At 39.4% G+C, this 26,677-nt stretch overlaps 1 protein-coding gene across 1 annotated transcript in view; it reads left to right on the forward strand.

Annotated features, from left to right (window-relative positions):
* Positions 1–26,677, forward strand: part of CNTNAP2 (contactin associated protein 2) — a 1,742,807-nt gene that overhangs the window by 1,281,491 nt on the left and 434,639 nt on the right. The window contains exon 22 of the mRNA XM_017502914.1: positions 24,150–24,277. Coding sequence (XP_017358403.1) covers positions 24,150–24,277 — 128 coding nt within the window. The remainder of the gene's footprint in view (positions 1–24,149; positions 24,278–26,677) is intronic.

The raw sequence follows: 26,677 nt of genomic DNA on the forward strand, positions 1-26,677 counted from the left end.
CTTGGATGTCTCTGGCACTTTCTTAGGACAGATGTGGGGTGTCCAATGCTCAGGACACTGAATCCAGCTCAATTACCCACCATGACTTTGATACAAGGCAAGTGAGCCCCAAAGTGGGGCTTAGCCCACGAGGGTTCTTGGCTTCACCCAGGAAAGAATTCAAGGGCAAGCTGATGATAGGGTAGAAGAAAACAGCTCTTACTGAAGTGGCAGTGCTACAGCTCCATGGCTGCTCCCACAGAGCAGGGCTACCCCACAGGCAGTGTGCTGAGAGTAGCAACTCAGGGCAGTTGTGTAGTCATGTGTATACCGACCTTGAATTACATGTAGATTAAGGGGTGACTTATGCAGACCTTTCTAGAAAAGGTGTAGTAACTTTGGGGTCATCACGTCATTGCCATGGGAAGGGGTGGTAACTCCCAGGTGTTGCCATGGAGATGGTAAACTGACATGGCATGCTGGTGGGTGTGTCTTATGGAAAGCTGCTCCTGCCCCAGTCCTGTTTTAGCTGGTCCTCAACTTGGTTTAGGAGCTGAGCCCCATCTCTGGAGTTGAGTCCCACTTGATACCTCAAATTCAGCTGAAGAGAGTCATTTAATTCAGTTTTTATGTTGCCTCCTTACCAATAACTTGAAACCATTTGAGTGGCCTCTCATCCTATTCAAAACTACTCCTTTCCCCTATGCCTAAAACATTATCCTGGGAACAAGTCTCAGTCCCTCAACTCTCTCCTTCCTTTAGGCTCAGAAGACTGCTGACTGCTTCATGCAAATATATCCTTGGCAGCTACCCAGTGGGCAGCCATTCCCACAGCAAGCCCAGCAGAACCATCAGAGTCATAGAGTGGTTATAGTTTAAGCTCTTATAGAGTGATTATAGTTTAAGCTCTTAAGTTGGGATTCCCAAGGACACTATAACATAGTGTTCCTGCATGGGTCAGGGAAAAACAGTAACTGGTTTTTATGGAGGGCTAGGAGAAGCAGATGAATTACCTGGTGGAATGCCTAAGTCAGCATCTGTAACTGATGAGTGAGCAGGACAAGTCAGAGTTCTATGAGGAAGCTTATGCCATCACTGGCAAAATTTGAGGCAGCAAAAGGCAAAGGAACTCAATATATGGTGAGATGATTAACCAGTGAGGTGGGACTGACTCCAGCAGTAGTGTTATTGCAAGTTCGGGTATATTCAAAACACATTTTGAATCTTGGATTGCCAGAAATCAGCCTGCCAAATATGAAAATAATCCAGACAGACAAAGACAAAGAACATTACACAGTAATGATAGTAATAGGCAGTATACTGTATACTATAATTGTACAATTGTGATAGTAACTGGCAGTGTTTTCCAGCATCAACCGGAGTATCATTTCCTATCTCAAGTAAGTTAAACACAGGATGAGCCCAGTATCCTCAAGTCCAGAGGAGAGTGGACAGTGGTGAGTTAAACTGTCTCCCTCTGGTGCCCAGGGACTCTCTCTCTGCCAAAGATGCTGTATCCAATTACCTTTGGCTTCTTCTCTGTCCCTCCCTCGTTCTTCCCTCCCTCCCTCCCTCCTCCTTCCCTCCTTCCGTCCTTCTCTCTCTCTCTGTCTCTCTTTCTTTATGCCCTGGAAATAAGTCTTTCCCTTCTTTGCCAGAAATCATGGTGATAAGTAGAAGCCTGCATGCAGAAATTTACTGAGTACAACAAGAAACATAGTTGAAGTTAACTCAAGACACAAATTATGTATACACAGAGACATAATTGCACATGGATTATAGAAGTCTAATGTATTCCCTTTTTGTAAAATGCCTTCTGAATCAATTATCTTTTGATTCTGTGCAATTCTGTCTCCCCTCAAATCTGACCTATTCATGTCAGAGATCTCCTACCTGGCTTCTTAATTTATATTCCCTGTCCTGAATGTCTATCTCCTGCCTCCCTCAACATTCTGACTCTTTTTATAACTAGAATATACTCAAATGAAAAAATCCATTTATCTCCCTCTCTTCCACCTTCTTCTAAATAGTTGTGCTTCCTTTTGATCTATTTACTTGCTACACCAGGAATATCTGACATTTCATAGAGAAGTAGGAATTTCTTATATGCCCATTTGAAATAAGTTAGTGTGGTTGTTTAACAAATACCCAGAGCAACAATGCACGAGATGATCAAAAGATACACATGGAGGAGGAAGTTCTCCATCTCACTCCACTGAGTTACATTTTAAGCATGGGGCTTGTGAACTAATACCATTGTTCACCATTCATTTAGGAATGGCATTATTAGTAATGTATCCTACAGTTTTCCAATAGCAGACATTAAATAAAGGAGAGAACATTTCTATTGTGCAATATTAAAACATATACTTCCACATCCACTGCTTTCACCAGCTTGAACAAATTAGTTATTCCCAGTAGATTATTCTCATTGGTAATTCCATAATAAAAGATTCTAGATATTGTGCATTTTCATCACTGGCATTATAATTTTTATTTTAGAATCTCAGTCATTGAATATTCATTATCTAATTATAATAAAAATGCATGATTCCCTTAGGAATGCTTTTAACTAAATGAATATGAACTTTATTAAAGGAATTAAACTAGGAGATTAAAATTATTCAAAGAGGGTAACTATATTCTTAAAGAACTGTAGGATTGCAATACTAGGAAAGAAAGAGAATAGGAAAGGCACCAAAAAGTAGTAAAAAGAAACAGAAACAAAACAGGTAGATCCCTGATGTGCTATGATGGGGAATAGAGTATTAATTTAATTATTCAGTTATAAATAAACTAAAGCAACATTGAAAAGCCTAGTAAATTATGTGCTCCTTGAAGATTAGAGTTAGGATTGATTAATCTTTGCATTCCCCACCAGACCAGGCAGTGCCTGGAACATAGTGGACACTCAATAAATTTTTGTTGAATTAATAAGGAAGCAAATTCTAACTGAAAGTGATAACAAGTAAGTTTATGGGTACTTTTTCAAGTCAGTTTGCAGATAAAAGTTTAAGGAAATTCATACTTAGATGTTAGAATGTGTATACTGAATTAGAATGTTAGTCTGTGTGCTTTGGGAATTAATTTTGAAGCTGAGGAAGCTACAAGAGGCAGCCAAGCTCAGAGGAAGGGGAGGAGCCTTGGTCAGCTGCCCTTCCCTGTCTTGAACTCTTTCCTATTATAGATGAAAATCATCCTTCAATACCTAAGAAAAAGCATGAGCCCAAAGCAGAATTAGCCTTCTTTACACATGTGTTGAATTTGTGTCCCATCATGTAAGTAGTAAAGGAAATGATTATGAGCTGTTTGTTGGACAGTAAAGAGACGTGATAATGATAATTTTAATATAGTTAACAATAACCTGAATCATATGAAACTGCTATTTTTGTGTATAAACACCTAAGTGAATATTGACAATTTCACGTGGTTTAACTTAATATTGATCAATGCTACGTGATAGGCACTGTGCTAAGTAATACAAAGTCCATTAATTTGTTTAAATTTCACCCAAAATGTTTTTTAATAGATGAGGAAATTAATGTTAAGCTAGGGAACTTGCCCAACATGCAAAGAAGACACAGAAACTAAACACAGTTTGACATCAGAGTCCCTTTTCTTAAAGAGAATACGATCCTGCCAGGGAAAATGTGGATGCCATAAATTACGTTATCAAAATCTTGCCTTCCAATCCCTTATTTAGGTCAACAAAAATGTGATGATAAAATGTACCTTGTTTAATTCACGATGCGAAGGGTCTGCTTCTAGAAAGGTGAAATTTACTTATAATACAGAGTTATTACTACTGCAATATCAAGGTCAAGTTCCAAAAAATTAAATACTCTTTACTCAAGGAGGTCACATTGCAGTGAGGAGGACAGATAATCATAAAGAGTATTACAACATTAGAGTAAGCTTTTTTTGTTGGTCAAATGACTCAATCCAAAAAAGAGGATACATGGTAAGAATGTACTATGAAGACAAAGAGATAAATATCTGAAACCAAGAAGGCCCCAGAAAATTAATAATGTATGTCAACCATAACTACATTATCCATGTGAGTCAATTTCTATGGGAAATACAGTTCTAATATCTAGGGATAATACACTTCTTCCCAGAGGAAGCAGCAATTAATTGATCTTGGAGTGGTCAGGAAGAGTTTCACAGAAGAGATGACAACTTTACAAGGCCTGAGGGATGAATGGGATTGAATTAGGAAAAGAAAAGAGGAAAGACATCCTAGAAAAGGCAGCAACATGTACAAACAGAGGAATGTAAAAGTAAACAGCAACGCTGAGGAACGGTAAGTGGTTTCTGTGGCAAGGAGGCAATTTCCATAGCGCATTATATTCTGCATTCCTGAAACACCAAGACATGTGAAATGCTGAAACGGTAACTTGGACTCTTATTGTGAAGAGCCCAGGATTGGGAATTTCTACTGTGTCTTAGAAAGCAATGATAAGCCAACAATGGTGTTTCCTTCTTGAGCCATAACTTTCATAGAGAGAAGTGCGTACATGTTAAATGTACAGCTTAGGCATTGTTGCATATTAGTATACCCATGAAAGTATCGCCCAGATCCCTTGCTTGTAAGGCCAAACATCTGTTTTTCCCCCCTCAGAAATTTATTGCCATTTTTTTTTTTTTTTTTTTTTTTGAGACGGAGTTTCATTCTTGTTACCCAGGCTGGAGTGCAATGGCACGATCTTGGCTCACTGCAACCTCCGCCTCCTGGGTTCAGGCAATTCTCCTGCCTCAGCCTCCTGAGTAGCTGGGATTACAGGCACGCACCACCATGCCCAGCTAATTTTTTGTATTTTTGGTAGAGACGGGGTTTCACCATGTTGACCAGGATGGTCTCGATCTCTTGACCTCGTGATCCACCCGCCTCAGCCTCCCAAAGTGCTGGGATTACAGGCTTGAGCCACCGTGCCCGGCCCAGAATTAATATTTTCTAAAACTCAATCTAAAACATTATACACAATTGTTATGGACAGAATTGTGTCCTCTGAAAATTCATCTGTTAAGACCTAACCCCCAATGCAATTGTATTTGGAGACAGGGTCAATGAGGAAATTACTTAAGTAAAATGAGGCCCTAAAAATGGAGCCTTAATGCGATGGGACTAGCCATAAAGGAAGAGGAAGAAACAGGAGAGGTTACTCTCTCCACTTTAGTTCACGGAAAGGCCATATGAAGACACAGTGTGAAGGTGACCCTCCACAAGCCAAGGAGAGAGGCGTCACCAGAAACTAACCCTACCAGCACGTTGATCTTGGAGTTCAAGCTTTCAGAACTACCAGGATATAAATGTTGTCTAAGCCACCTGGTCCATGGTGTGTCGTGATGGCAGCATGAGCAGACTAATCCAACAGTCTCTAAGCATTATATTTAGGATTGGTCATCAAGATTTTGTTCACCTCAAGGAAATAAAATGACTCAATCCTCCACAGACTCGTTTGCCTCATTTTCCTCTTCTATTTTCAGATTATTTGCAACCTGGAGACTGCTCTGTAAAAGCATGTGGCAATTTTTCCTTCTGGATCCTCACAAGAGAAAGATAAATTCACACAAACGAGATACTCAGATGCTTTATTTATTCTGAAAAAAGTGAAATTGCTAAATTGAGTTTTTCACTGTTCAAGATATACATAGCCTGATAGGTGTAGGCTTCCTACTATTATCTTTGAGGCATTTGCTCTCTCTTGATTAATAGTGATGGATTTTTATTGCCTCACTTCCGAGGGGAGGATTTATATGTCCTTTAATTTGTGTAAGTTGGACTGCATCATAAATGGTTTACCCTCTAAATTACTGAGTAAGTTTGCCAATAGAGATGACCTTGTTTATTAAAATCTAATTAACTGAAGTTTTAGAATGTCCCAGAGTGGGTTGCTGAATTTCTGATTTTCTCCCAACCCAATATAGATCAAAGATCCAGCTGGCTGGAGTTAACCACAAAGCTCTGAACCTCACTGTAAAATTGTCTAGTTAGTTTCTCTTTCAGACATTTTTTCCCAAGGTACAGGCCAAAGAATCTTTTCCCATAATATGTTGGCCATCCTATTTCAGAAAAGTCATGTGCCCAATTATGAGTTTGAAAAAGAGGCCCAGGTGCTCCTTGCTCCCTGCATCTGAAATGAGAGGTTCCTGGAGTGTAACTTACATTCCCCAGCAACGGTCAGTCCAAATGTCCCTGACCACATGCCACTTTACATCTTCTGGACGAGGTTCTATGCTATCTATACACATAAGGCAGTAATATTCATGGCTTTTTACTGCCAACCTTGGCAAATTGATTACAGACATATGGGATAAGACATAATTAATTGATTCAGTTCCCAGTCTATATACAAAATTGCTTAATGTTAAAACTCCTCTAGTTTCTACCCTATTGCTTCTTCTATTTCTCATTCCAACTTTAAAATAAGAGTTTAAGGCTTGTCTCTTCTTTCTCATCTCCCACTTAATTATCAGCTGTGGAACTTTTTCTTCACAACACTTAACCTTTGTGTCCTGTCCACCGATGATCTGCATAATGGTATAACTGATGTGCATGCTTCAATATTTTTATACCAGACATTTTAGCAATATGTAACATAATTTACCCCTTCGCCCCCACCCCACCCACCAGAAGCTCCCTGTTCCCTTGGCTCACAGTACACCTAATTCTTTTGGTTCCCTCAGCATTTTAGATCATGTATTTTCAACTTCTTTGGTTTGTCCCTCTTCCTTCATGCTTGACACTGACAGCCATCTCAAGGTTCTTCCCATGGCTGCATTCTGATTGCTATTAGTCCCAGTAACTGAGTGCTGGTTTGAAACTCTGTTTTTATTTGGGCCACCTCACCCTGAAGAGTACGTGTTTTTCATTGTTGTAGCTGGGGTGGTGTGCCTTTTTCAAACGTTTACGTCTCACAGCATCTTCGAGATATTGATAACATAAAAACACATATCGATTATCTTCAGGGCCTTACAGACTTCAAAGATGGATAAAAGAAACCATTTCTACCTTCAAATCACTCTTTTGTATCCACTAGGGGAGCAAAATCACCCGCTGAGTTGAAGTGGGAATTTTAACAAAGTATCTCAAAGGCGATGTGATGTTTGTAGAGAAAAGATTGTGGCAGTAATCAATACAGGCATCGTTTGTATGGATCTGTGTTATGTGGAGGGGTCTTTACAAATGGCATCAAGAAAAAAAAAGCAATGCTTCTTGGTTTAAAAAAATGATGCTTGTATCATTGAAAAACAGTGCCTTTTAGGATGGCCAAATCCCCAAATTAAAATTTCAAGGCATATTGTACTTCCTTCTGAGGCCAAATGCATCAGGACTAATGTTCTTTTGAGCAAACCATCCTATTTAAGCAAAAAACTTAGGGAGTGGAGAGTCTGATTATCGTTTTTCATGAGTGTTGAAATCTATGGAAATAGTGATGGAATACACACAAAGCAAATTACATAAAAATTTCATTTATAAAAATTCTCCAGGTTTAGAATTTTTTATATATCCAAAAGAAGTCATAAATTGGGTTTCCCCAGGCTGTGAACTAGACTAAGGTGTCATATATCTTCACATTCCAAAGCTGAGAGCCCTCTCTGTACATGTCACCCAGTTATCCTCTTTAGGTGACATAAAAGAAGCCCAACAATCCCTGTGGACATCTCAGAGTCCAGCAGGAAAGATTTATTTGGCAAGTGGAGTGGTCAGCATATTCTGTCTGCCCACAACCATCATCACCATCATGGGAGTGAACTACCCCTATTTAGTTTCAAGGGAAAGAAACATGGATGTGTGGAATGAAGCCGGCCAAGAGCACCTTTAAAGGCACCCACCCAAGGTCCATCAAGGCAAGAGGGAGGAGGGGTGTGAACTGTACAAAAGCAGAGGGGAATTGTAAGTGGCTGGGTGCACTTGGCACTCTGATTTCTGCATTTAATTATGGCTTATAAATAAAGCTTCAGAAACACCAAGAAGCCCCAGACTATTCCCTCAAATTTTAAAAGATATTCTGGGCCATTATACAGGAAGATTTTCCCCTTGACTACTTTGCGATGCCAGGGGTTGGCCATTAATTGCTAGATATGAAAACGTGGAAATGGCAAACAGGCTACACACATCAAGCATTCTCTCTGCCAATCATGCAAATGAGTCATGATTTTAAAAATGTAAGGATCTCCTGCTTAGGGAAAGTAGAAGTGTAGGTGTACAAAGTAAAATCTAAGTAGAACAAATTAGTCTTCAAGCCAGTGAGACAATTTTTCTATATAATAAAAAATAATAGATTTTTATATCATTTAAAGGAAGTAAATTGAAGTTATTTTAGAATTTAAAAAATGTAAACATGCATCTTTCCTTCTTAAACTCTAAAGTATTGGAGATTTTATCCGTTTTTTTCTAGCTCAGCTATTAACTAGTTGAGTCCTTTAGTTCAGGCATTGTTTTATTCCTAGTCTATGATGACCTCTGAAAAATGAGGGTAATAACTAGATAATGTCCCAAAACATATGCTCGTTACTGTCCTAATGGTGTGTGGGAAAACTGCATAAGACTACAAAGTCTTGTCCTCAAAGGGCTCATAATGCATATCTATGTGAAGAAGTATTGGCCCAAGTAAACCAACCAACTTACTTTTACACAGAGGCAGAGCCAAGGTAGGGTTTGCCTTTGCAAATCTAAGCCTTGTACCCCTTTCTCTACATTAATGAGACATCGGTCTTCTAATTGAATATTACTTTCTAAAGAAATCATCAACCCCAATTACAGGAAAAAAAAAAGTGATACGAAAAATATTTCAAGAACATTCAAGGAACTTCAGTATAAGAAAGGCTTGTTGTTGGGTTTTTTCATCTCTCTCCATTGATAGTGAGCACATACGGATGAGTATTTTAGAGCGGTGCCTAGTTAACATCTATGTTTATTCATGTATTTATTCAATCATGAAACATACGGAGCCAGCCACTTTTATTTGAAGCCACTTTAAATAAACACTTTTGTGTTGATTGTATAAAGTCTCATGAAACAATATATCTGCCCTCAGGGAACCTGCATTCCAGAAAGGCAAATCAAAGAAAAACGTCTTGCAGAGACTCCCAAAATGGTTACAAGGGCTTTCTAAGAGAAGTCTAAATTGAACACATAATTGTCTTGCATTTTGTAAGAGGCTTAAACTATTCTCACTGAAAAGCAGTAATTGAATCTGTAATTACTTTCATTTCACTGGGGACATAGGCATGGATTCTAAAGATCTAATTGTGATGGTTGTTTTCTTAATCACTCTCATTGCTTCCCAGCAACTCTTCCTCCTTCCTTCCTTCCTTCCTTCCTTTCCTTCTTTTCCTTCCTTTCCTTCCTTCCTTCACCATGAGAAGCATTTTACAAGTATCAGAGGGCCCCGCTGCTGATCCAGCCTCTGTTTGTTCTATGAACAACGGCTTTAACTTCTGATATAAAAGTGATTTTTGAATATGAACATAGAAGAGCTGGCAAACCCGGCCTATGGATTTTTCTTTTAAGAACATGAAATCTCTTCTTCATAGTCATTTCAGTGATACTGGGAATGTTCCTTTCTCTCTTCAATTCAGCCACCACCATTCACAGAGATTTGATTTCTAGAATTTTATCAAAAGACAAAATTACATTAAAAAATCAGTTTAAAGATTGAATTAGCTTTTATTAGCAATTCTCAAATTGGGCTCCATCTCATTCTATAAAATTGAATAGTTGTCTTAATGAACTGAGTAGAGGAGATTGGCTTTATAGGCAGAAGAGGTCTGAGGAAAGCAGAAACAAAGAATAAAAAGCGGATTGGTCATTTCAAAGTTACTTCCCTTGCAGGGTCAAAACAGGGGATCTCTTATCATGCCAGCTCAGGTAAACTGGTCTCTTTCTTTTGTTCTTGTTTTGAGACAATGTCTTGCTCTATACAGTGGTATGATCTTGGCTCACTGAAGCCTCGACCTCCTAGGGTCCAGCAGTCCTCCCACCTCAGCCTCTGGAGTAGCTGGGACTACAGGCACATGCTACAAGGGTCAGCTAATTTTTAGTATTTTTGGTAGAGACAGGGTTTTGCCACATTTACCACGTTTGTCTTGAACTCTTGAGCTCGAACAATCCTCCCGCCTTAGCCTCCCAAAGTGCTGGGATTACGGGCATGAGCCACTGCGCCCAGCCAAACTGGGCCCCTTCTGATTGATGGCTATGTCTCTTCTATTATTTGGAAAACTGGTGGGTTTCAAAGTTCAGGTCAGTTCTGTGGCACCTAGCACGAGTAACTGCATGTTGGTTTGGTCTGAGTTGGTGGGACCTACTGCAGGAACCTACTCCAAAACAGCCTCCCATTGAAGCAGGAGCAGCCGGGAACAAACCTCTCGAACATCGAGCTGGGAAGGTTGTGGCTTTTGATTCGGCCAAGAGGCTTGGCAGACTTGCATCTGAAAAACTGAGCTCCCCGACTAGAAAATCCTGGCCTCTTTGAAAGGCTCACAATCTTAGAGGGTGCATGTGAGGGTCGTGATCGATGAGATAAGCGAGGGGTACATGACTTAGTGGGGGTCTAATCGTGATTAAGCAAGAACAATGCCTTCCGAGGAAGATTCCTCCATACCATGTGACCTACAGATTGGATGGAAACTGGGGTGGAGGGTTCATCTTTAACCTCCAGGTCCGGCTAGTGGCTAGTGGTACCAGTTTTGTCTCCTCCACTGACCTTGTGCCTTCTATTTTCAACTTTTACTTCTCCTTTTGAAATGCAAAGCTAAGGGGAAGTTGTCTTAGAAGCTCAAGAGGAAGGGGTCTCCTTCCTCACCATAAATTCATGTTTAACAGTCTCAGTAAGGCATTGCTTCTACTTAACTGGCTTGTTAAGTAGAAGATTTAAGGTTTGCCACCTTATTGTCTGACAGCAGGTTTTAGTAGAGACTTGGGCAGAGGACATGTAGCAGAGAAGATACAGAAAGATGGAGCTGAGAACAAAATAAATACAATAAAATCGAAATTCTCCATGCTTTCAAAAATGTTTAACAAAAACTAACTTTGATTTGAGTTCATAGGTTTCATATATCTTTTATGTAAGATTTTTAGGCTGGGCATGGTGGCTCATGCCTGTAATCCCAGAACGTAGGGAAGCCAAGGTGGGTGGATCACCTGAGGTCAGGAATTCAAGACCAGCCTGACCAATATGGTGAATCCCCATCTCTACTAAAAATACACAATTAGCCAGGCATGGTAGTGGGTGCCTGTAGTCCCAGCTACTCAGAAGGATGAGACAGGAGAGTTGCTTGGGAGGCTGAAGTTGCAGTGAGCCGAGATAGTGCCACTGCACTCCAGCCTAGGCTACAGAGCTAGACTCCATCTCAAAAGAAAAAAAGAAAAAAAAGATTTAAAAATACGTTTTAGTTAGGACTTTATTATTTTATTTTATTTTATTTTTGAGACAGGGTCTTATTCTGTCACCCAGGCTGGAGTGCAGTGGTGTAACCTTGGCTTCCTGCAGCCTCAGCCTCCTGGGCTCAAGCTATCCTCCCACCTCAGCCTCCTGAGTAGCTGGGAGTATCAGTACACACCACCATGCCTTGATAATTTAAAAATTTTTTTAAAGACAGGGTCTCACCATCTTGCCCAGGATACTCTATTTATTTATTTATTTATTTATTTATTTATTTATTTATTTAATTGCATTTTAGGGTTTTCATGTGAAGAACATGCAAGAGTGTTGCATAGGTACACACATGGCAGTGTGATTTGCTGCCTTCCTCCCCATCACCTATATCTGGCATTTCTCCCCATGCTATCTTTCCCCAACTCCCCATTCCCCCTGTCCCTCCCCTATTTCCCCCGACAGACCCCAGTGTGTGATGCTCCCCTCCCGGTGTCCATGTGTTCTCATTGTTCAATACCCGCCTATGAGTGAGAACATGCAGTGTTTGATTTTCTGTTCTTGTGTCAGTTTGCTGAGAATGATGGTTTCCAGGTTCATCCATGTCCCTACAAAGGACACGAACTCATCATTTTTGATGGCTGCATAGTATTCCATGGTGTATATGTGCCACATTTTCCCTGTCCAGTCTATCATCGATGGGCATTTGGGTTGGCTCCAGGTCTTTGCTATTGTAAACCATGCTACAGTGAACATTCATGTGCATGTGTCCTTATAGTAGAATGATTTATAATCCTTTGGATATATACCCAGTAATGGAATTACTGGGTCAAATGGAATTTCTATTTCTAGGTCCTTGAGGAATCTCCACACTGTCTTCCACAATGGTTGAACTAATTTACACTCCCACCAACAGTGTAAAAATGTTCCTATTTCTCCACATCCTCTCTAGCATCTGTTGTCTCCAGATTTTTTAATGATCGCCATTCTAACTGGCGTGAGATGGTATCTCAATGTAGTTTTGATTTACATTTCTCTAATGACCAATGATGATGAGCATTTTTTCATATGTTTGTTGGCCTCATGTATGTATTCTTTTATAAAGTGTCTGCTCATGTCCTTCACCCACTTTTGAATAGGCTTATTTGTTTTTTTCTTGTAAATCTGTTTCAGTTCTTTGTAGATTCTGGATATTAGCCCTTTGTCAGCTGGGTAGATTGCAAAAATTTTTTCCCATTGTGTTGGTTGCTGATTCACTCTAAAGACTGTTTCTTTTTCTGTGCAGAAGCTGTGAAGTTTGATTAGGCCCCATTTGTCTATTTTGGCTTTTGTTGCCAATGCTTTTGGTGTTTTGGTCATGAAGTCCTTGCCTATGCCTATGTCCAGAATGGTTTTGCCTAGATTTTCTTCTAGGGTTTTTATGGTGTTAGGTCTTATGTTTAAGTCGTTGATCCATCTGGAGTTAATTTCAGTGTAAGGTGTCAGGAAGGGGTCCAGTTTCTGCTTTCTGCACATGGCTAGCCAGTTTTCCCAACACCATTTGTTAAACAGGGAATCCTTTCCCCATTACTTGTTTTTGCCAGTTTTGTCAAAGATCAGATGGTTTTAGATGTGTGGTGTTGCCTCCAAGGCCTCTGTTCTGTTCCATTGGTCTATATCTCTCTTTTGGTACCAGTACCATGCTGTTTTGATTACTGTAGCCTTATAGTATAGTTTGAAGTCCGGTAATGTGCTGCCTCCAGCTTTGTTCTTTTTGCTTAGAATTGACTTGGCTATGTGGTCTCTATTTTGGTTCCATATGAAGTTTAAGGTGGTTTTTTCCAGTTCTGTGAAGGTCATTGGTAGCTTGATGGGGATAGCATTGAATCGGTAAATTACTTTGGGCAGTATGGCCATTTTCATGATATTGATTCTTCCTAACCATGAGCATGGAATGTTTCTCCATCTGTTTGTGCCCTCACTTATTTCATTGAGCAGTGGTTTGTAGTTCTCCTTGAAGAGGTCTTTTATGTTCCTTGTTAGTTGTATTCCTAGGTATTTTATTCTCTTTGTAGCAATTGTGAATGGCAGTTCATTCTTGATTTGGCTCTCTTTAAGTCTGTTACTGGTGTATAGGAATGCTTGTGATTTTTGCATGTTGATTTTGTGTCCTGAGACTTTGCTGAAGTTGCTTATCAGTTTCAGGAGATTTTGGGCTGAGATGATGGGGCCTTGTAAATATACAATTATCTCATCTGAAGATAAAGATAATTTGATTTCTTCCTTTCCTATTTGAATACCCTTTATTTCTTTTTCTTGCCTGATTGCTCTGGCTAGAACTTCTAGTAGTATATTGAATAGGAGTGGTGAGAGAGGGCATCCTTGTCTAGTGCCACATTTCAAAGGGAATGCTTCCAGTTTTTGCCCATTCAGTATGATATTGGCTGTGGGTTTGTCATAAATAGCTTTTATTATTTTGAGATATGTTCCATCAATACTTAGTTTATTGAGGGTTTTTAGCATAAAGGGTTGTTGAATTTTGTCAAAGGCCTTCTCTGCATCACTTGAGATAATCATGTGGTTTTTGTCTTTGGTTCTGTTTATGTGGTGAATTATGTTTATAGACTTGCATATGTTGAACCAGCCTTGCATCCCTGGGCTGAAGCCTACTTGATCATGGTGGATAATCTTTTTGATGTGCTGTTGCAATCAGTTTGCCAGTATTTTATTGAAGATTTTTGCATCTATCTTCATCATGGATATTGGCCTGAAGTTTTCTTTTCTTGGTGAGTCTCTGCCAGGTTTTGGTATCAGGATGATGTTGGTCTCATAAAATGATTTGGGAAGGATTCCTTTTTTTGGGATTGTTAGGAATAGTTTCAGAAGGAATGGTACCAGCTCCTCTTTGTATATATCTGGTAGAATTTAGCTGTGAACCCACGTGGCCCTGGGCTTTTTTGGGGTAGTAGGCTCTTAATTGCTGCCTCAACTTCTGCCCTTGTTATTGGTCTATTCAGGGTTTTGCCTTCTTTCTGGTTTAGGCTCAGGAGAATGCAAGTGTCTGGGAATTTATCCGTTTCTTCCAGGTTTACTAGTTTAGGTGCATAGAGTTGTTTGTAATAATCTCTGATGATGGTTTGTATTTCTGTGGAATCTGTGGTGATATCCCCTTTATTGCTTTTTATTGCATCTATTTGATTCTTCTCTCTTTTCTTTTTTATTAATCTGGTTAGTGGTCTGTTTATTTTGTTGATCTTTTCAAAAAACCAGCTCCCGGATTTATTGATTTTTTTGAAGGGTTTTTTGTGTCTCTGTCTCCTTCAGTTCTGCTCTGATCTTAGTTATTTCTTGTTTTCTGCTAGGTTTTGAGTTTTTTTGATCTTGCTCCTCTAGCTCTTTCAATTTTAATGATAGGATGTCAATTTTAGATCTTTCCTTGCTTCTCATGTGTGCATTTATTGCTATATATTTTCCTCTAGACGCTGCTTTAAATGTGTCCCAGAGATTCTGATATGTTGTGTCTTCATTCTCATTGGTTTCGAAGAACATCTTTATTTCTGCCTTCATTTCATTGTTTGTCCGGTCAACATTCAAGAGCCAATTGTTCAGTTTCCATGAAGCTGTACGGTTCTGAGTTATTTTCTGTATTCTGAGTTCTAACTTGATTGCACTGTTGTCTGAGAGACTGTTTGTTATGATTTCTGTTCTTTTGCATTTGCTGAGGAGTGATTTACTTCCAATTATATGGTCAATTTTAGAGTAGGTGTGATGTGGTGCTGAGAAGAATGTATATTCTGTGGATTTGGGGTGGAGAGTTCTGTAAATGTCTATTAGGTTTCCTTGGTCCAGGTCTGAGTTCAAGTCCTGGATATCCTTTTAATTTTCTGTCTCGCTGTTCTGTCTAATATTGGCAGTTGGGTGTTAAAGTCTCCCACTATTATTGTGTGGGAGTCTAGATCTCTTTGTAAGTCATTAAGAACCTGCTTTATGCATCTGGGTGCTCCTGTATTGGGTGTGTATATATTTACGATCATTAGCTCTTCTTGTTGCATTGATCCTTTTACTATTATGTAATGTCCTTCTTTGTCTCTTTTGATCTTTGTTGGTTTAAAGTCTATTTTATCACAGACAAGAATTGCACCTCCTGCTTTTTTTGCTCTCCATTTGCTTGGTAAATCTTCCTCCATCCCTTTATTTTGAGCCTTTGTGTATCCTTGCATGTGAGATGGGTTTCCTGGATACAGCACACCGATGGGTTTTCGCTTTTTATCCAATTTGCCAGTCTGTGTCTTTTGATTGGGGCATTTAGTCCATTTACATTTAGGGTTAATATTGTCATGTATGAATTTGATGCTGCCATTTTGATGCTAGCTGGCTGTTTTGCCCATTAGTTGATGCAGTTTCTTCATTGTGTTGATGCTTTTTAGTATTTGGTAAGTTTTTGGAATGGCTGGTACTGGAAGTTCCTTTCAATGTTTAGTGCTTCTTTCAGGAACTCTTGTAAAACAGGCCTGGTGGTGATGAAATCTCTGAGTACTTGCTTCTTCATAAAGGATTTTATTTTTCCATCACTTATGAAGCTTAGCTTAGCTGGATATGAAATTCTGGGTTGAAAGTTCTTTTCTTTCAGGATGTTGACTATTGGCCCCCAGTCTCTTCTGGCTTGTAGGGTTTCTGCTGAGAGATCTCCTGTGAGTCTGATGGGCTTCCCTTTGTGGGTAACCCAACCTTTCTCTCTGGCTTCCCTTAGCATTTTCTCCTTCATTTTGACCCTGGTAAATCTGATGATTATGTGCCTTTGGGTTGCTCTTCTTAAGGAATATCTTTGTGGTGTTCTCTGTATTTCCTGGACTTGAATATTGGCCTGCCTTGCTAGGTTAGGGAAGTTTTCCTGGATAATATCCTGAAGAGTATTTTCCAGCTTGGATTCATTCTCTCCGCCACATTCAGGTACACCTATCCAACATAGATTAGGTCTTTTCACATAGTCCCATATTTCTTGGAGACTTTGTTCATTCTTTTTTACCCTTTTTTCTCTAACTTTGCCTTCTCGTTTTATTTCATTGAGTTAATCTTCGACCTCTGATATCCTTTCTTCTNGTCAATTCAGCTGTTGAAATTTTTGCATGCTTCACGAAGTTCTCATGTTGTGTTTTTCAGCTGTATCAATTCACTTATATTCCTCTCTAAGTTGTTTATTCTCATTAGCATTTCACCAAATCTTTTTTCAAGTTTCTTAGTTTCTTTGCATAGCTCAGAGAAGTGTCTTATTACCCACCTTCTGAAGCCTGATTTGTCAATTCATCACACTCATTCTCCATCCAGCCTTGTTCCCTTGCTGGTAAGGGGTTGTGATCCCTTGTAGGAGGAGAGGTGTTCTGGTTTTGGGTGTTTTCATCCTTTTTGTGCTGGTTTCTTCTCATCTTTCTGGATTTATCCACCTGTCATCTTTGTAGTTGTTGGCTTTCAGATTGGGTCTCTGAGTGGACATCCAGTTTGTTCATGATGAAGTTATTTCTTTCTGCTTCTTAGTTTTCCTTCTAACATTCAGGCCGCTCTGCTGTAGGACTGCTGAGGTCCACTCCAGGTCCTGCGTGCCTGGGGATCACCTGCAGTGGCTGCAGAACAGTAAGGGTTGCTGCCAGTTTCTTCTTCTGCTATCTTTGTCCCAGAAGGATACCCGCCACATGTCAGTCTGATCTCTCCTTTATGAGGTGACTCTTTGGATATACGGGGGTCAGGGAGCTGCTTGAGGAGACAGCCTGTCCTTTATAGGAGCTCAAGTGCTGAGCTGTGAGCTCCGTTATTCATTCAGAGCTGCTGGGCAGGTACATTTAAGCAGATCTCATAAACGCCTTTTTTTTTCCTCTAGGTGCTCTGGCCCAGGGAGTTAGGGCTTTATTTATAAGTTTCTGTTATGCTGCTGCCTTTTTCAGGGCTGTCCTGCCCAGCGAGGAGGCAGCCTAGTCACTGTCTGCCTGCAGAGGCTTTGCTGAGCTGCTGTGTGAACTTCCCTGCAGTCCTGTTTATACCGGTATAGTTAGAACTGCCTTGGCAATGGCAGTCCACCTCTGTAATGGCAGACTGCATTGGCAATGGTGGGCTGCCTCGGCAATGGCAGACTACCTCCGTAGTGGTGGACTGCCTCAGTAATGGCGGACGCCCCTCCACCACAGAGTTGGACCATCTTGGGTTCAGCTGTGCTTGCTGTGAAACTCTCAATCTAGAGCCTTTCAGATTGCTGTTTTTTTGTGGGGGTGGGACCAGCCGAGCCTGATCACCTGGCTCCGTGCCTCAGACCCCCCTCTTTTTTTTTCCCCCCTGTGGAACGGGTGACTCTGTCTCCCAGGTGTTCCAGTTGCCTGTTGAAAAGGCGCCGAGATCTGTGTGATTTCCCATGCTGCGACCCACTGCGCCAGCTGAAACAGCCACGCTGAGAATTGTGGCCCTTTTTTGCCCGGGAATCTCCTGGCCTGGCTCCCTGTTTCTGTCCCCTTTGTTATCAGTTGAATGGGCAACTCTGTCTCCCAGAACCTCCAATCGCCAGCTAAAACAACATCTGGACCCGTATATTTTGTGCGGAGACCTGCCCTGCCAGCCAAAACAGTCGCACCAGCCAAAACAGCAGCACTGGTGACCCGTGGGGCCCCTACACCTGGAAATCTTCTGGTCTGTGGGCAATAAAAATCTGTCTGGAAATGCGGCGTCCACTCACCCTCTGTGCTTTCGCTGGGAACTGCAATCCTGAGCTGCTCCTAATCAGCCATCTTCTGTCTTTTCACACAGGATAGTCTTGAATTCCTGGGCTCAAGTGATCCTCCCACCTCAGCCTCCCAAAGTGCTGGAATTATAAGCACGAGCCACCATGCCTGGATGTGAATTTTTATTTAAGAGCTAGAAAGAATAAGAACAACCCAAAGATCCTTTAATAGAAATAAATAGACATTAACAAAAAATCTTTAGTATAAGCTACTTGTAAAATAACTTTACAGAAAAATTCTTACAGGTTTTTACCTTTTGACCTTTTTCTAAACACTTGCTATGGAAAAAGTACAAAGTATTAGAGGATACCTGTTAGGAGGCACAAAAGGTGGAGAAAAGAGAGGCTGGGCTTAGTGGCTCATGCCTATAATCCCAACACTTTGGGAGGTCAAGGCAGGCAGGTTACTTGAGGTCAGGAGTTCAAGACCAGCCTGGCCAACATGGTGAAATCCCATTAAAAAAGAAATGGAGAAAAGAGATACAAAGATTTATAGGTAAAGTGAACTTAATTGTCTGAATCAGAAATCATACAAAAGACTCCAAAAAGTTTAGAAGCAATCCTTGAGATGCAGATTTAATGCTAAAAATGTTGGCATTTTCAGAATATTATAATGACAAATGTTGGCAATCAAACAGAATTTTATTGTTAAGCTTGTCCTAGAAAAACCAAGAATGTTTGATTGTCTGTGATTGAGGCACCATTCCTAAAGCTAGTTTGGAAAAGTGACAGAGGTTTCAGGTTGGGGTACAAAAGACAAATTCTAAATAAGGAATGGAGAAGAGAATCAAACATGGAGGAAATTGGTGGGACATTCTGTGCCATTTAAGTATCTTGGCTCTTGTTAATGGATGTTTACAGAAGTCAAAGGTAAGGAGAACAGACAAATCATGGGTGTCTAAAAAAGGTGTGTTTCCTATCCAGGAAGAAAGATCAATAGAATATGTAAATATAGTGATATAAACTTTAATGGTAGAAAAATCTCTTCAAAACAGAATCAGTAAGGATTTTGTAGTCTCTGGTTCCTAGTCACAAAGTAGATGATGCCAAAGACAGGGAATACACAACTTCGTAGTTCGTTACCCTACAATTTCCAGTGAGATATGTGCAGAAGACTTGTCTGTCCTTATTGCCAAATGGCATTTGAGACTATCTACAGTTCTCTTTTTAAATAACCTCATTGAGGAATAATTTAAATATCATAATATTCATCGATTTAACTGTACAATTCAAGTGTAAAGGTTTTTTAGTAAAATTTTATTAAATTCATTTAGTTGTACAACAAATCAACACAATCCTGATTTAGGACATTAACATTATCCCTATAGAATTACTGTTTACCTTGAATTTCTGTTTCTACCCTCAACCCCAGACAACCCCTAATCTCCTTTGTGTCCCTGTAGATTTGCTTTTTCATATCAGTAAAATTAGAATATGTGATTTTTGTGTGTCTGGCTTCTTTCACTTAGCACAGTGTTCTTGAGGTTTATTCATATTGCAACACGTATTCAGTTTTCATTTCTTTGTTGCTAAATAATAGTTCATTGTATGTATACACCATACTTTTATCCATTCCCTAGTTGATGGGCATTTACATTATTTCCACTTTGGGTCTCATGTCTAAATCTGCTACAAACGTCTGCCTAAAAGGCTTTGTGTGAGCATATGCTTTCCTGTCTCTTGTATAGATATTCAGAAGTAGAATTCTTGAGTCATATGGATACCTATGTTTAACTTTTTAAGAAACTGCCAAATTGTTCTCAAAAATGACTGGGCACAGTGGCACTTTAATCCAAATTACTTGGGAAGCTGAGACAGGAGAATCATGACTTTACAGCCTCCCTCAGCAGTGTGTGATAATTCCAGTTTCTCCAAATCCTCGTCAACACATGTTATTGCCTCTCTTTTTGATTACAGCTATCCTGGTAGTGTGAAGTAGCATCTCAGTGTGGTTTTAATTACATTTCCCTAATGAATGATAGTATTAAACTTCTTCTTGTGTGTTTATTTTGTATTTCTACTTCTCTCTATGAGATAACTTCTGTAGCTGTAACCTTGACTTCCTGAATTCCGTCCAGAAATTTCTTGTTAGGGTGATGCTGTGATGGAAATGCATAAAAGGACACAGAGTACACTTTTCTTAAGGGTCACTAAGTACTCCTAAAACGTCGCTAAAGAGAAGTCCTTCTCTGTTAGAATTACTGTATGGGAAAACTCATAATATAATAATATTTGGTAGAAAAGCAGGCTCATCGTAAAAATGTTGGATGTTTATTTTTCTTTAGAGTTTCTTTTTCCTACTTTTTCATTAAGCTAAGGACAAGATTAAACTGCCTATAGGCTTGTGTGCTTTCTAAGCACAATAAAAAAAGGCAAGGAAAGAAAGCAGAGCAAGACAGAATTCTTCAAGAAAACCATACTGAAGGGATATAACAGTCACATCAGGTTAGAAAAACAAAATCCATGGAATCAAGCTTTACTTGAGTAACAATGCTGATGGAAATAGCATACAAGAGTCTTAGTTCAGGGCCTATTTGAAATGGATGATAGAATTTTTCAAATGTACAAGCCCACTAACAGATATAATTAGGTTATTATGCTAACATGATAAATCATTACTGAATATCTCCCTAAATTAGATTGACCTCAGTCTGTAAGGATCATACTTTCAACAAAGTCTCGTTTTGCTTGCAAAAAAAAAAAAAAATCACACAAGGTTCTTAGATGGACATCATAAAGGTATTTCAGAGGACCCCTCTCCAGGCCACAAATTGGTTGTGGGAGCTAGGCACCTTGGTTCACACCCTGAAGCTAGGAATTTGGGCAAAAAAGCAAAAGCAAGACCTGTCTCTACAAAAACAAACAAACAAAAAATTAAAACAGAGGGTGTGGTGGCATACACCTGTACTCCCAACTACTCAGGAGGCTGAGGCAAGAGGATCCCTTGAATCCAAGTTGAGCCTGCAGTGAGCTATGATTGCACCACTGCACTCTAGCCTGGGCAACAGAGCAAGATCCTGTTTCTAAAGTTAAAAATATACATAACAACAACAAAAAAAGTAGGTTGTGCTGTAGGATCACAGAGACTTTGTGCTGGTTAAACTACTTTACTGACTTTCATGAATTTCCACAACAAATGTAGAGTCCACTACTTTGAGAGTTTCACATGGCATTGTCTGGGTCCCTATTTCAATCTTTGGTCAAAAGTGACCAAGGAGACATCTTTATACCATTTTCTCTTTCTATTGTTTTCTCAGCTGACAATTTTTCCCTCCTTTGTTGATTGGGTAAGGAATATCTGAGTGTTATTACTACTAGCTATACGGCAACCTCTTATGAACTTCTATATATCATTGAAAACATTGAATTTGGGCTGAGGCAGGGGAATCGCTTGAACCTGGGAGGCAGAGCTTACTGCACTTTAGCCTGGGCAACAGAGGGAGACTTCGCCTCAAAAAAAAAAGCAAGAAAGAAAGAAAAAGAAAAAAGAAAAAAAAATTGGTTGATTTGGATCATGAGGTGGTTCTAGATTTCTTTTTGGCTTAGTATGATACGTTGATAGATTCAGGGTAAATGTGAATAAAACATTACAGATATCTTTAAGTTTATGTCTTACAAATAGCCTTAACATTTCAGGCTAGCTAAGTACATGTTAAAAAGGTACTTTTCACCTCACCTATAAGTGAGAATTAAAAGAAAAATTCTTTTAATTTACATAGTGGTGTTTTGATTCTATTCTGTTTTGTTTTTTTCCCCTTTTTAAAGTAAAAAGTCCAAGGAGGGGATCCAGATAGTGTGAATTTGAATCCAGACTAACACTGGTAACCTTGGTATAGATAAATTCCCTTATTCTCATTCTTCTCATCAGTAAAATGGGAATAATGTACATCATCTCACTTAAATGGTTTTTCTTAATGAATCATGATATTTTCAGTATCATTCACTAATAATGCCAAAATTTTGATAAAATGTGACTTATAAATTTCTGTCATCCCTGATGTTAATCAGTTTTTATTGAAACTAAGTTATGCCTGATTTTAGTATAAAAATTTTTTAAGCTCAAAATCAACTAAAAGTCTATATTTATGTTTACAAACATTTAAAAATTATATTTCCAAATTGTGACAGTATGTAGATATGTGAGTTTCTATAAGGTTATACACATCGCAATTTGGGCAATGAAATTACATAATAACTGGAACAGCTCTCTCCTAGCACTAGTGTCATAAGAACGTAGTGCATTGTCACTTATCATAAATAAACCAACATTATTAGCCAGGAGTGCTGGCTCACACATGTAATCCCAGCACTTTGGGAGGCTGAGACAGGCAGATCACCTGAGGTCAGGAGTTTGAGACCAGCCTGGTCAACATGGTGAAACCCCATCTCTACTAAAAATACAAAAATTAGCCAGGCATCATGGTGGATGTCCTGTGGAAGACACAACATCATTTCTAGTAGGTTATTTATTGTCCCTTTAAGAAGCACTAAATATCACACTTAATATCAAAGGCTTTGTTTCCACTTTGGCATGACTTTAATTCATAGAATTTCTAAGGAAAGATGGTGGGTTTGTAAAAAAGTCCACTGAGATATTTCAGGCCTAGTCATTAGTAGCTCCAGTGTCAATAAGAATCACAGTGCTTTTCTGCATTATCTTAATTCTGATTTGATACATAATTATTTTTTTAAACCCCTTTATTTGGAAAACAATGAATAACTAAGGCAGTATATAATGCATTTATTTGAGGCCCACTGGCCAAGTTCTGTCATTCCTTTCTGGGTTTCTAAGGGTCCTGACACATAGAAATATATGAGGAAGCATATATTCATTGACACTCAAGAAGGTCAGAGGTATAAGTAACTGCTCCACATGTCATAGCATTTTCAAGACAGGCCTCCAGGTTGGTTCATCTCCATTCCCTGCACTATTCACCAAGAGACATGAATGGCAAATCTTTAAATTATTGAACTGTCCCTCTCATTCTCCTGTCATCCAAAATCAGGGTGGGTTTTTTTGTGATTAGTTCTATGTGCAATTTCAAAATGGTTATTTATATTCAAACTGAACCATATAAAAAATCATCTGAAAGGGTACATTTGAGGAATGACATCAGACTGCTGTGTGCCTCCCACCCATTCAGCCCCAAATGAGGGATCCCTCAGCCGCAGGAGCAAGAAAAGAGGGCAAAGGAGCACTGATTGCCCATGAGGGTGAAATCAGTGCTGCACAGCCCCAAAACACACCACTGCACATAACTCACCTTAAGCCCATCTCCAGGAACACCTCCTGGGTTTCTGTGCTCCATTCTAGGGTAAGTACTTTGCAACTAGCCTTGTCTTTCATCATTTAGGGCGGATACAGGATAGACTTAGGAAACCTGAAATAAGAAAAATGTAAAAAGAAGAACAAACTCAGGAGGAAGACCAACTGGGCTCGAATGTCAGCCCCACTCTTCATTGTTGATGGAAATAGACACTTATTGAACACCTGTTCTGTGTTGGAAACTTCACATAAACTATTCCACTTGTTAAACTAAACAAGACGAGATAAAGGAATAAAAGATGTCCCTTATTTAGCTGACGTACCACAGGGAAGAAAGCCTGTGAAGGAATTGCTTCAAAGCAATGAAAGAGACAAAGGGTTGTTTTAAAATAGGGTTTTGTTGCACGGATTATTCAAGCGATCGGGTTGACTTTGTTGAGCTTCTGATTCTGTGGCAGCAGCAAACTCTGCATGTGTGCTTGGTGTTCGGCATGGGCTGTGGTCTGCTCTCAATCTAAAATAGTATGCAGCATAATGGTTGTGAATCTCTGGAATTCAGGGTGTCACTTCTGTTTTCCAGAAGGCAAAGATGCCAGAGGTGCTTCTGGGCAATGTGCTATGAGACCACCTACGGAGGAGAGAGAACAACTGTTTAACTGTGGCTTTATTTAGTAAACTTCCAAACAATTACTGAAATGCCATCCTTAGACAATTTAAGCAATTAGCAGAAAAGTCATATTTCTAACTCAGCCTCCTCATTCTTTTTCTATCTTTCCCTGTGATCCAGGAGGAAGGATGCTGGTTTCTTAACATACAAAGATCACCTGCCAGTGAGCCAAGTGGTGGTTGGAGATACCGACCGGCAAGGCTCAGAAGCCAAATTGAGTGTGGGTCCACTGCGCTGCCAAGGAGACAGTAAGTTTGCATGACAGCTGTGGCTTGCACTTTCTTATCATTTAAATATTTCCAGCTCCTCAGAAGATACCAGCAATGAGACTTGCTCTTCTGTGGCTCCTACAGAAACATCACACAACCCAAGCAGAGCTAACATAGAGGAGGGGAACAGCCATAAAGCCTCCAGTATAGAAGCCAAGATTTGGGCATAAAATGGGGATATCTATCTTTCCTCTATATTCATATATAACAAGTTTGACTACCTAAGTTTATGGTGATATAAATAGCAATGCTAATAGCATAAATGCAGTACTCAACAGCTGTGATTCCACTGAGTGCTGCTGTTAATGCCATTAGGATGACTATTTATATCACCATAAACCCGGTTTATGGTGATATAAATAGTAGCATTATGGCTTAATGTATCATTGTAAACTTGGATTATGGCCATATAAAGTTTGACATTATTGCTATCAAACTTCATCATCATCAGAGCTTGATGGTCCCTTGTAAGCCAAAGATTGTTTCTGTAACTACGCCTTGCTTTCAGGATTAGTCATCCCGGAGAGGAATCTGGGGCTGCTAGCTTGGATAGTGGGAGGTAAGGGAGTTGGAGTGATGGTCCCTCCTCATTAAGGGCACCATTAGGATTTTATGTTGCTTGATACCCTTCAGTGTGCTTTATGTGCAGTCAGAGGGAAACAGTGACATGGTTGCACAATGGGGATTCTGCAGTGAGCCTCCTAGGCGTCATTTTCCCTCTTGTTTTGGGGACACATGATATGGGCAACTCTCCTGAGAGCTATATGCTTTTGTGATTGTGTGCTAGGCATTGGAGATCTAGATTCTGCTCCCCAAATAGCTGACTTGCCAGGAGATCTCAGGCAAACCCCTCCATTTTCTTTGCTGTGGTAATAAGAATGCCACCTGCATCCCAATTCCTCCTGGGGAGGCTGTAAATATTTTAGTGCCTGGATTTGGAATCCTCCAAGCAAAGCATTATGTGAGAGGGAATATTATTACCACTTTGTAAATCAAGAGAGAATTAGACCTACTTGATAATAGATTATGGCATCCTCTCAGAGAGGTGTCCTAAGGAACGTAATGATGCATGCTTAACAGTTTCCTACTTAGTAAATCGAGGTTGTCAGCAATTAACCAATGCCATGTTCCTAATACAAAAGGGAGATGGACTTTGTGCTGAGTTTTCTCTACTTGCATGGAAAATGCTACCTGTAAAATCGAGATTGGTCAAGATCTTTATCACACATTTATTGAACAATGATACTTCATTCATCTAGTCAGGCTTAGTAAAACTGTGCAGGAAGAAATTTAATTTCAACTGCCGAAGAAAAGGATACTGACTTAAGGTAATAGTATATATGCATTTTAAACAGATATTATAAGAAATGAAATATAATGTTGCTCTAAAATTAAGAAGACTCTCGTGTGTGGTCTAATGAAACTCATTTTTGTTATGGAATTGACATAGGAAGGTAAAATACTTCTGGCTGATCAATTCTAATTCTAGCTCTGAATTTGAGAAAGTATTCTCATTAAATAATTAATAATATATTTGTAAAAATTCTACTTCTGCAAACTTTTTTTTGTTGTTTCTTTTGTTTTGTTTTGTTTTGTTTTTTTGAGATGTAGTCTTACTCTATTGCCCAGGCTGGAGTACAGCAGTGCGATCTTGGCTCACTGCAACCTCCACATCTCGGGTTCAAAAGATACTCCAGCCTCAGCCTCCCAAGTAGCTGGGATTACAGGCACATGCCACCATGCCCTGCTAATTTTTATATTTTTAGTAGAGATGGGGTTTCACCACGTTGGTGAGGCTGGTCTCGATCTCCTAACCTCAGGTGATCCACCTGCCTCTGCCTCCCAAAGTGCTGGGATTACAGGCGTGAGCCACTGTGCTCAGCCTTCTACAAACTTTTATTATCATTCTTAAAAAGAAGATTCCAGGAACATTAAATAGTATATGCTACAGCATATAAGCAGTTTATAGCTAACATTAGCTTATTTGCTCTTAATCAATAAAACAACCTCAGAAAGAATTTATTGTGAGGCTGTCATTCATCCAGCACATTCCTAGGTACTCTAGAAAATAAGAAAAAGAAACTCAAACCATGTTATGTGAAATGAACATGAAAAAATATTGGAAAATACAAATTTGTTTATAATTTAGGTTTGTGATATACAATTATTGCAACTCATAAGAAAGGAGCCATAGAAGGTATATATCAGGCAGACTTTATTTTTAAAAAGAGAAAAAGGGAAAAGTGTAGTGGTCATTGTTCATTTGCATTTCTATTCTAGGGCTGTTGTTCTTAGAAACATTTTTAGAACCTATTAATAAACTGTTATTTATTCACGTTACATGATCTCATTATACTTATAATTAATTACTGTAGCTTC

Source organism: Cebus imitator, unplaced genomic scaffold (genome assembly GCF_001604975.1).
Source record: "Cebus imitator isolate Cc_AM_T3 unplaced genomic scaffold, Cebus_imitator-1.0 Scaffold304, whole genome shotgun sequence".
In the NCBI taxonomy this organism is placed as follows: domain Eukaryota; kingdom Metazoa; phylum Chordata; class Mammalia; order Primates; family Cebidae; genus Cebus; species Cebus imitator.